This window comes from Neopsephotus bourkii, unplaced genomic scaffold, assembly GCF_033783945.1.
Source record: "Neopsephotus bourkii isolate Nb327-2 ecotype Australia unplaced genomic scaffold, CSIRO-AGI_Nbou_v1 NB_533, whole genome shotgun sequence".
NCBI lineage: Eukaryota > Metazoa > Chordata > Aves > Psittaciformes > Psittacidae > Neopsephotus > Neopsephotus bourkii.
The window spans coordinates 599,457-611,691 of NW_026901034.1; the positions used below are offsets into that span (position 1 = coordinate 599,457).

Below are 12,235 nucleotides of genomic sequence, written 5' to 3' on the forward strand. Positions count from 1 at the left end.
TTTGTTAGTAAAACACTGAGCAGCATCCCACCTCAACCCAAGCTGCCTGGACCAAGAAAACCAGTTATGCAAAATGGTTGCCTTCTACAAACTGGGAATCAGGTGTAATCAGGAATAGTAAGAGGGACTCAAAGTGACATTATTTCTCCATGTTGTAAAGGTCTTAAATGAAAAAATACGAGGTAAATTTATGTTTTCATATTTTCATGTTAGACAACTTGGCATTTTCACTAACTCTTACAGCCATTTTTATTATTTTCAAAGACAGATGGAAATCGATCCATCAGAAAATGCACAGCACAGTTAAAAGCTCATTTTGTACAACACTGAAGTTTGCTGTAACCTTGAACATGGCTTTGTTCAACATAACCTCTATTTGTTTCAGAGCTTTGTAAGTTGGTATTTATGAAGGAAACTGATATATACCAAATAGCTACCAAAAGCAATACTTAAAGTGGGTTTTGATTGCTACTGTCAATCTACTTGGGATTTTTGCCCAAGTCTTTTAAGCCATGCAACCATGGAGAGCATTTCTTGTACATTTCTACACCTGTAAAAGAAACTCCATACCACAGCCTCTCCCTCATGTGTTTCAACAATTTCAGGCACGCAATCCCAGTATCTGCTTCAACATTTTTATTTTCTCAGGCAGCAGTAACAAGGGTTTATTCTGCAGCAACTATAAAAGTTCACAAACACTCAAATGCTTCCAATGGTGACTGAAGAATATTCAATTCTAGTACAGTATACACTAAATTATTCTCCTCATAAGCACTGTAAAGGTCACTTTGAATACAAAGCAGCATGATATAAATCTACTTGATGGAATACACTCAGCAAATACCTGTTTCTGAGGCCTGTTGAAAAACTCCTAGCAATTAACTTTGCAGTGTAAGTCTCGCTGTCTTTATTGAGACAGTAATCAGTGTAAGAGTCATAGTATTTGAAAGTGAAGGTTTAATGGCAAGACTCAACAATGAGGCAATAAATACAATACATAAAACTTCAGTATTATTGAGTTGCTGTTTGACATACCAGTTTTATTGAGCATCACACCAAGACAAACAAATAACAAACACCTTTTCTTTGAGGTGTTGTAAGTCCTGGAACAACACAACATTGAGGTCATTAGGGTGAGTTTAGAAGGATGCGTGCCAATAATACTTTCACTAGTACCCATAATCTGTAGGAGAAGATGTTTTTCAATTGTACATACACTGAATACTGAAACACTTCTGGTTCAGTACTGCCTTAAAAGTGAAAGACTGAGAAAATGCACATGAGAGCAAGAAAGAATGAGCAAGAACAAGAAAACATGTGGGCAGTAGTCACACACATGCACATGAACAGATTCTGCCACCTGAATAAAACTTCTTTACATTGGGCACTGCTAGCAAATTTCTCTTGATTTCTCAAATTTCCAATTGCTGGAAAAGGAAATACAGCCTACAGAAATGCAACAACTGAGAGGAATAACTAAGAAAACCAGAGTTTCTAGTCCTTTGAACTTTAACAACTGAAAGACTAACAACTGCAGAAAGAGCTTTAAAAATTTCCAAACACATATTCTGACTCCAAATTTACACTTTGCTTAAATTTTGATCTGAAATGTAAAGGATTACATTTGTATGTAAAGCACATCTCACTGATAACTATATATGCCTTCCGTAAATCATAAGGAACTATGCAACCAAGTTGAAGTCAGCAGGTATCTTGAGTGCTGATGATTGTTCGGACTGCATCTCCATTCACACATGCTGCTACTATTGCCATGATGGACTGAAAACTCTTTGGCTGGAATGTGTATACATTAACTCAAGAGGGGCTATCAAAAGAAAACTGCACGTTGAAAAAACATTGCTGGAAAGATGCCAATTCTGTCAAACATGACATAGAGAATGCCACAGCACAGGCAGGGGAAAGGGGAGGCACACAGGGAACAAGAACACAAATCTGGCTATATCACTGCTCTGATCACAAATCAGATTAAGATGCTGACAGACTTGACATACTTTTCCAATGACTACCCATGGTTTTAGTGTCCCATACTTTAAAGCAGGATCAAAGTTTTAATTATTTCACAAATAATCTGTTAAATCCCAAACAGATCACTTGTAAAATCAAAACCTACACCTGTAACAACATTTTCGTTTGGATAAAACTAGCTTTATAAAGCCAAATGCTTCTAATAAAGCCTCAAGTATCAACATTTTCCCTTCCTTACTATATTGAACCCATCTGCCTTTTAACATTAAGCATCCTGTTTCTCTCTCCCTGCTTACTCTTGTCCTCTCTATCACTGTTTCTACTCCTCTTAATGCATTTTTCCCTTTATCATCTTCCTCCAGCACTCATAAACCATCTCAACTACTCAGACAAGGGAAGGGAAAATTTAACACATTTGTAGAACGCCATGTAATACACATCTTCAAGGTCAGTATGTGCCAAAACACAAAAGACAAGGTAACACGATAATACAAGTCTTGCAGAAACAAGAGAGATTTAAGTATGAATTCTCCTATGTTTTGATCAAACAACTTCTGCCCTACTTCTTCACATTTCAGTTAGATCAGAACAGGCATGACGCTTTTTTAAAATCTGATGTCAACCCACATTGGTTATAAGAGACTAAACCCAAACCTGCCAGTTACAAAGTGAGGAACGCAGAAACCAAGAATAAGAGTGAGACAACTGTATGTTTGTTAAGAATGGTCCACTCCATTTCAAATATTTTAATTCTATCATCAGCAAAAATTCCACATAACAGTACATTTTTGCAATGAAACTTCCTGCATTATCTGAACATTCTAATCAAATTTTAGACATCGAAGGTATTTTTACTGCACAATAATCAGTGCTTGGCAACACAGTTCTACTGAAAGATAAATATTGTATAATGTCTCTACATAGTTTTGTAAGTAGAACAACAAATTAACATCGCAATAAATTAGTTTCATTAGCATGTTTCAAGCATCAGGAGGTGCTTTACTAATTAAAAGTCCCACATTTAAGCAAATTCTATTCCCAGTTTGTTCATGTAAATTATATTCCTCTTTATCAGAGTACTTGCTGTTACAGAACGTAACTGAGATTTGTTAAAGAGATACTGAACTCATTCAGTGCCAAGTTCACAATACAAGCTGCCACTTCAAAAGATGCAAGCAGGTAAAAACCTGGACACTAGCCACAATGTTTGAGGATGCATTAGCTGAATACTATCACTTCTATTGGAAAGCACAGATAGGTACACTAACAGCTTAAAGAAGCATCTTGCCATCACCAACTCTTTTTCTGAGAAATTAACCTATTCAGAATTGCATTTAAAACTTCCTCACTTCACATTGATACGGTTTTGCATTACTTCAGGGATTTTTTGTTTGCTTTTGATCTTATGATTTATCTGATAATGCACCACCAGCAGAATACTGGCACCACATACACTGCACAGTCAATGGACAGTACAGTTTTGCTATCTCACTGGAATTAAATTCTTGTTTCCAATTGCCCCAGGAACTTCCAGGCTGCAACTGTAGCCTAGTGTGTTTAGTGGCAAAGCAAAAATTCAGTACAAAAATCATGTTACCAGTATCACTCTAAACACATATGTAACTAAACACCACTAATCCTACAAACAGAACTGAATCAATGCTTAACTAACTGTATAACCATACCCTAACTACCTGGATGTCAAAGGCATCATCTCAATGAACATTCAGCACTCACGTGTAGTCATCTCAGTACCTGAACATATTCTAAGCTAAGTTTTTCTACAGAATAAAATTATAAAACAAAACCAGTTTTAATTGCTGTAGATTAATATGTGTAAGCTTTTGTTTACTTATGTTATATAGAGTACAGAATTCAAATAAGAGCAATCCAATGCATAACTGCTGTATTAACTATAATTTATATTTTGTTTTACACTAGAGAAATATGCTTCAGAATCATGCTGCTTTTTTTCATAGAATCCTCTTAGATATTCATCCAGAAAGACTGGTGAACTAAGAGCTCTCTGCTGCTATAAACATGGTACTTGGTCCACTAAACAAGTCCTAAGGAGAGAAGAAAATATTTTAGAAACCTCTCTGTAGCTATAAAACTGATATATTATAAAACATAAAATGAAGCAGAGAATATTAGAATATGACATGAACAGAATAAGATTTTTCACCTTGAGATTGGGATTTAAAGTCCTGCAAACAGAAATCTATAAACCTACAATTCTTTTAAAATTTTTATTAGTTCATGCAATCCTCATCTTAATACTGTCACCGGCCAAGAACACAGTAAAAGCACTGTTTCAAAAAGTTTTTCTCCTCTATACGTTAGCATATTGATGCCTGTATATTTAAAGATATTATTTATAATAGTATTCCACAAATGTTTCTGTGAAGAAGTTTTAGCTCATTCTTTACACTAAACCAGTGCCTGTATCTGCTGTAAACTATCCTCTGTTGAGATGAACCTATTGAATGAAATACAACCAATAGTTTCTAGTTAAAGTCTAAGCAAATGTTTGTACCCCTCTAAAATATTTTGCAAGTAACTTCAGAAGGGTCAGTTTTGAATTTCTTTAAAATTAACTGAGAAATACAACATCCATAGGAACCTCACCATCATTTTCTTGTAAGATTTCATATATGCTTGGAAGTAACATTTTAATACTAGCAATGGTACTGTATAGAAGTGAACATTCTTTTTACCTCTCATAACTTTATATACATATTCTTAGTGACACACTGAGAACTGCAACTGAAATAGAGAGGATAAGAAAACCCCAAATCCAAAGCAAATGAAAATTCTTCAACCCTCTAAGAATTAACATCTATTCTTCCACATTATTTTAACTCTGCGATCTGGAAAAGCAAAAGCAGATACTTGGCTTTACGTACTGTTTAGTGCTAAATAAATCTTGAGAGGAATATTTGTACAGCAACAACTTTTAGTTTTGAGTGGCTGATGTGTTGGTACTGAAATTTGCTTATTGGTTGGTACCTGTATCCCTGTACCGTGCTTCTTGTAATGCCACCTTCCAGGACGGAAGAATCATTTGCAAAATGAGAGAGAGAGGTAGAAAACAGTGAATTTTTTACTACAATTTGAATTGGTGACTCAAAGACAACAGACACAAAACACCTAAGAACACAGCTTTTGCTATCAAATATGCTACCAGTAATGCCATTCAGTGAAATCAAGACAACCTATTTTTTGAGCATAAGATCCAATCATCATTATGTAGAACTGACGACTCCTCTGGTGTTCAAACACATCCCCGCAGACATCAGTTTCTCAGAACCTGCTCTAGCCTCTTTTCTGATGATTTACTGAGCAGGTTTTCTGCTTTATTTAAAGCATAAATTTGAGCAGCTACCACAAGAGAATGAATGTCCAGCTCTGCAGCTCAGCAGAACATGTAATAGTTACCTAGAAACTGTTGTAACATGTAGTTGTGGCCTAGAAAACAAGATAAAAAAAATACTCAGCACAGTGATCTGTGAAAATATTCACAACATTCTGTTTACACTATTCTTGCATATATTTTAATGCAAACATTTGCATTGCCAAAGCAAAAGAGTCCATGAAGTGGCAGACTTCTTGTATTTAGCTAACACTTCTCTGCCCAGGGTTTATGTGAAACACAACTCAAAACTGCAGGTTGAGATTTTCAGGAATAATGGATTTATAGACTCTCTGAGGTTAGAAAGCACCTCTGGAAATGGCTTAGCCAATCCCCCTGTACAAGGCTGCCCACAGCTGTGGCCTGTGCAGTCTTTAATATCACCATGGATGGAGTGTCAACACCTCTAGACAACCTGTTAAGAGTGTTCCATCTCCCTTAATGTACAAGACTTTCTTTCTCATTTTTTCCTCTATTTCACTTTGTGCCCGTAATGAGGATGATGGGAAGAAAGATTTTATTTTCTAAAAAGTAAGATCTGATACAGAAACCACAGAGAGAAAAACGGAACATCACAACAGTTTAGTGTTTCTTTTCCCAACTTTTTACTGCTTTTAGCTTTTTACATACTTGAAATTATATAACTTATTATGTTGATTTGTGCTGAAAGACACTATTATATGGTCCAAAGAATTGTGATATTAGTTGCCAAAGACCCCTCCCGTTCCTATTTATGTATTGACAAAGAGCCAATGTGTGCGATATTTTTTTCAGATAGCTTGATAAAAATGTGATTAACACACAAGCATACGTAATAAGTTTTATTTATCCATAGTATACCAATCCTGAGTACAAAGAAATGTTCTAATGTACTAATACGTATTAAAAGACAGGCCTTCACCAGCAGCAGATGCAGCAAACTCACTCACCAGAGCCAATTCTTGATCTAGATTTTGCTCTGCATGGACTGGAAAATTTAAACTTGTGATGTCAATTTTATTATAAAGAGTATTTTATTCAGCATGTAAACAAACAGGCAGATCCTGTCATTAAGACATGAAAGTGGACTATAAAGGAAATTATTTGACTAAACCTGTGACTGAAGTAACGTAGCATTTAAATTGAAAAAAATACAAATCAAGATTCCAGATGGTAGAGATTTACAACAGAAAGAATACATTAATGACAGTTTCACAGCATAAGGAATCAAAACAAATCAGATTTCCATGATTAACTACTAGCATTTGATACAATAAAGAAGAGAAATGCTAGCAAACTACTTCACAGTATTGCGCTGCAAATTGTTAACATATCCAAGTTTCAAAACAAAATTAATTTCTTTAGAACAGTGGTAGGCTTTTTTTCATACAGATCAAGTAAAATGCTTTGCCTCAGCAGATCTGTGTCTGACTGTATGAAATGACTGCACTTGGAAGGAAGAAATCCCCAACGGAAAAACCTCGCAACAAATATTGTAGACAATATCCTCCCAGCATTTAATAATGTATGGATTCAGTCCTAGAGACATTAATCTTATTTTCTGTCCACCATAATCATATTCTAGGATATAATTCGCACCTTAAAAGTGATTAATTAAAACTGACCCTGTATTTTCTATCGGATGTCTGATCAGGTAAAACCTTTATGGCATTTTTCATTTTCACACTGAAATGTGGTCATTTTATTTTGCAGCAAGAAGAAACTTCTTAAGACCAGCTAATTATTTATTTAAGTTTATATTTCATTGCTTGCTAACTAACAGACAGAGCTGATGCCCCACAGACTTTCAATGCATGTTAAGACTGCAACATTTTCTCCCAGACTGAGGTATCACTACCCTCTACACCACAGTCCCACAACTAATATTTCAATGTTAACTCTTTCATTAATAAAGATTTAACCTGCAGCTATACACACATATGTGCTAAAAGCACAAAATATATCCAAATTATTATATGTATTTACTATGGTTCATATTATTAAACCAAAATATTAGTAAATCTAACACACTAGAAGAATTGCAGGTGTGGTACAAAGGTAAGAAACATTTCAGAGTCCAGCACATCTGAGATCTCCTGTTGCTGAAGCTCAGAATCCACTAAGGAAGGGCAATACTGGAGAAGTTGGCAATATGAAGTGGAACTGAAATTCATTTTCTTTTAGATGCTTTTTTTCACTCACCAAGTGCCAGGTCATGACTCTCAGAAAATAAAGGACATTGAGAATTCAAATGACAGCCCAGCAATAATGATACTTTCTAAAATGTGCTCCTCCTATAATTGTCTGGAAGACCTTTCTATTAATCTAAGACTGCTGTTCTATCTGCTGAGGAAAAGCCTATATCTCAGTAGAAAAATGCATTCAAACTCCACTTTGTCTGCTGGAAATGAGTTACACAGTTAATTTGCTCACAGCTAAGGTTTTCTAGAATCCCACTAATATTCCCATGGAGAATGCCCTACACTAGCTAAGAGAGAATGCTGACGCACCTATTATTTGAGAATAAAAAACTCCGAGGAAATAATTTACAATACATATATGAACAGAATCTTTTTGCCACAACATCCAGGGATCAAAGAATATTCTTGAATCCACTACAGTCCACTGCTTCAAGTGATGTGTCACGAATCATGAAATTGCCAAATGCAAATATAAACCCACTGAAAATAACTATAGTCTTTTTGCAAGCTATGGTATAGCTATACCCAAAAAAGGTTAGCATCAATCAGTGCATCATACTGGCATTTACAAATTGCTGACAAATGGTGTTAGCAAGTTTCCTTGAGCAAATCTCCTAGAACACATTTATTTCGTTCAAGGTAACTGCTTTATTTTCTACCACAATTTTTCACATACTAAATTGTACCCCTATTGAGGAAACAGGTTACTGAATTGTGCTGCCTTCTCAGTAAAACTCTGTTCTTTCAGTGAAATTAATTGTATCTTATTCAGCTCATTACATTTATTAGAAGAAAGGGGTGGGTTTGTTTTTTCTTTGGGTGGGGGGGGGGTTCTGTGGTGGTTTGTGTTTGTTTTTTTTTGGTAGGTGTGTTTTGGTTTTGGAGGGGCTTTTGGGTGTATTTTCAACATTTTACCTACAGGGTAATGTTATTTATTCTGACTTGTGCATCACTGGTAGAATCCATTATGTAATGTGATTTTACATCTCCTGTGCAGGTCCTCATACCTGGCACTTTTATTTTAATAAGCAAAACCATGAGATCTAAATTCTATTTACACACTTATAAAAGAGATGAGATGATCTCTCAGAAAGCAAGTTAATTGTTTAGGGCTGAGGAATAAGAGGAAATTTATCTTCCCTTCCTGCTTTTAACATAAACTGACTAAGAGCTTATAAATAAAGTATTCTTGAAATGTCATTTCTCAAAGTAGAATAGAAAGATAGTGTGACAACAGTGTATTAAGATGAAAAAAAAAAAAAAACAAAACAACAAACAAACCACCTGAAAAGCAGGATCATTGCTTCTCCATCAGTACTGTGTTAGCTCGTAGTTATGATCTCACAGTATGGTCACTGTCGAATTGTTCAGTGCTGCTGAATTAATGACATTTTTTAAAAATGTCTGAAATTCTAATAACTGAAACTGAATTAAAATCCAAAACCAACACAATTCTGGTTAAAGCATGTAAATAATGCATCACAGTTCCAGTAATGAACTACTATTACCAGTATGTTTTCCATGAATTCAGGCCAAAGCTTCACATAAATATTGCTAATGAATATCCGATGTTACTTCCTAACATAATAGCTTCTGGTGGAAAACATCTCCTTATCTCACATTTTAATATTAGTTGTGTTGGTGCCTCTATGACCACTTGTACTGTTGAGGTAATGACAATTACTACTACAGCAACTCAATGTACACTTGAAACCATCATAATTTGTTAAAATATTCTGTGCCCCACAAAGACTGAAATTACATTTCTTTCATAAGCAGACTGAAGCTGAGCTACCCCTGGGTTACAGATGTTATTCTGCATTATCTCTTGTCTGCGTACAACTCAAGATAATCAATTATGTCCATGCAATGAAAAGACAGGACCTTAAACAGCAGTTAAAGCTGCAAGTTATGACATGAAGTTGACAAGAAATTACCAGTTTACTACTTTCCACTGATAAACTCAACCAGCTTAAAATAAAGTAGCATTGGAAAGGAGAACAAAAATTATTTGAATATTGAGTTTCAAATGTATTTTGCATTCACCTCCCCCCTCTTTAAATACCAAAATGAAGTACAAGGACAGCTTCTTTAAATGATTTAACAAAAAGCCATGCAGGAGCCTTTCAACTAGAAGTACTTGAAACCATTTCAATCTTTAGAGCCTGTTTTACAACCCTTAGTCAAATTCTACAAAGTAAGTTCTTAGGGAGAGAAAGGTAAAGTCTCTTGAGATGTCTATCCCTACAAACATCGATTTGCTATTTACTCATCATGATGGCTCATTAAATTGATTTTTGCTTTTTCAAATCCAGGAAAAATTGAACAAACATGAATGCCACAAAATACATCCTGGCATTCTTCTATTTATCTATTACATTTTCTAACAAAGATAGCTTGCTTGAAATAAAGTTTGAACTTGGAAAGCTGAAACTCTGCCTAAGCCCATGCAAACAGTAAGTATGCACATATCTGCTGAAACATATTCATTTTAAATCAGTCTTGACTCTGCAAACTCATCCATGGATTCACAGGCATGGATGCACAATCCCTGTGCAGAGCTTTGTGGACAGCAAATGGAATATGATGGTTTACTATGAGTGTGTGTTCAACCTCTACAGAATTCGTACAGGTCTAGGACTGAAAAACCATTATACTGAAAAATTATCAGTGAAAGAAGTAAATTGAGACCACTTTCAGAAAGATTTTTCATTAATATTTCTTAAATAAGTCTAAATATTATTTAAAAATACTGTAAAGAATGGTGTTTGCAGCAAAACTGAAAGATCTGAACAGACGATATGCCTCCTATGACTGTATATCAACGGGTTTGTTTTGAGATTCTTACCAGATGACTGTATTAAACTATTTCTGGACATAGTCAACATTAACATTAATGAAATCAGAACACGCATCAGCAGATTGCAAAATTCAGCTAGATAGCTTCCAACAACTTGACTTTTAAGTTGGTTGCTAAGTCCCTACTAGCGCTCCACCCTCAGTGCCAACATAAACTTAAAAACAAAAATACAAACCCCACAGAAACAAAACCAAAATAAACCTGAAAAAGGCAAAAGAAATCAAAAGCATCACATGTTTGAAGAGCATGTGTGGATGCAGGTTTTGAGGAGCTTAGATATTTTTCTAAGCTTTACACAGTGACTTTTGTTCAAAGTCACCATTCATATCAACAACAATTACTAGATATGACTTTAAATATAACAAAAGCACTTGTAATTTGAACAGGAGCCTTCTATTTAAAATGATACTGGTTTACAGATTTTGGAGATGCTGACACTGTATTTTAAATTGTAGTGAAAAAGCTTAATATTTTCTTGACTACTTGACAGATACTTACATGAAAAAGGGCATCAGCTGAATAAGAGTCTCTTTTTTGGGATTGGCTGTGAATTCTGGCACAGTTTGAATAATTTTGTTCATTACATTCCTTAGGTAATTTTGTAACTGCTTGCGTCGCTCTTCCACAAACTTTGCATCCTGAAAAGAGAAAGAAATATGAATGGCATGAAGAATGTGATTTTCAGTTCTAAAATGCAACTGAAAAGTCCAAATAAAAATATGTTGGCAATATGTAAAAACCCCCTTTACTGTCCTTCTTACAGATGAAGGAAAATCATGCAACCTAAAAAAACTGTTTTGCAAAAACATCCACTGACAGGATGCCAAATTCTCTCCCTGGAAGGATGTTTCTTCTATGGAATTATTTTCCTAATAGTAGCTCTCCACAAAATGCTACAGCCTTAGCAGGGCAGTGCATAACAGTGGCACAGAGGCAGTGGCATAACAATTTATGTTATTCCTTTGGAGATCCAGAATTACCAGTCTCTGAAGGAGGAAATATCAACTTATTCCTGTAATTCCATCGTAATTCATACTTCTCAGATGTTGGGTACAAAAACTCCAGAATAGATTAATATTTTTCCAGCTTTTTCATTATTATCTAAAGAAATCATTATTTTGTGGTTAAGTTTTCATATAGTAGATTGATTTTTAAACATTACAACTGTCATAAAAATCTTAAATTCCTATAGCACTCTGTATTTTATATAATAAATAAAATAATTCTATGAACTCCACATTCTGCTGAGGGACTTGAAAATTAAAAGTCTCATGCCATGTACCCTGTAACTTACAGCTAGCTTCAACCTTTTCATGGGAGGGATCATAATTACAATGAACTATGATATAAAGTCTAAACATTTGACAGGATGAAAATCTGAAGATTATTATTTCCTTAGATAAAACAGAGTAATCCATCCTTAAATTAAAGATGCTCTTTCAAATTCTGGACTGATGTGGAGTTCCTAGAACCTTTATTGATTTTTTTGTTCTGTTCTCTTTCATTAGGAAAATTACTAGGAACAGCATTATTTTTAGGAGACATAAGAAAACAAGCAAAGACTGTGGATGACGTTTCTTAAAGTAGTCATTTAAATTCATAGAATTAAAACAAAGAAACAAAAAACCTCCAACCAATATTAAAGTACATTTGCAAATACTGGCAAATAATCCTGTATACTCAAAACACTCATTTTTTATAATTCAAGCAAGTCTCTTCTGCTCATCTTTTATTTGCATGCAATTACTTAATAACATGTAATTACTGTAACATTTATAATTGCTGAAGACACAGGCT

At 34.8% G+C, this 12,235-nt stretch overlaps 1 protein-coding gene across 4 annotated transcripts in view; it reads right to left on the bottom strand.

Moving 5' to 3' along the window:
- SNX29 (sorting nexin 29) overlaps window positions 1–12,235 on the bottom strand; it is a 120,416-nt gene that overhangs the window by 20,777 nt on the left and 87,404 nt on the right. For 3 of the 4 annotated variants that reach the window (XM_061350641.1, XM_061350637.1, XM_061350638.1), the window contains one exon: window positions 10,937–11,076. In XM_061350641.1, coding sequence (XP_061206625.1) covers window positions 10,937–11,076 — 140 coding nt within the window. Of the gene's footprint in view, window positions 1–4,367; window positions 5,455–10,936; window positions 11,077–12,235 lie in introns of those variants that run through there. The other variant, XM_061350640.1, reaches the window with a different exon arrangement.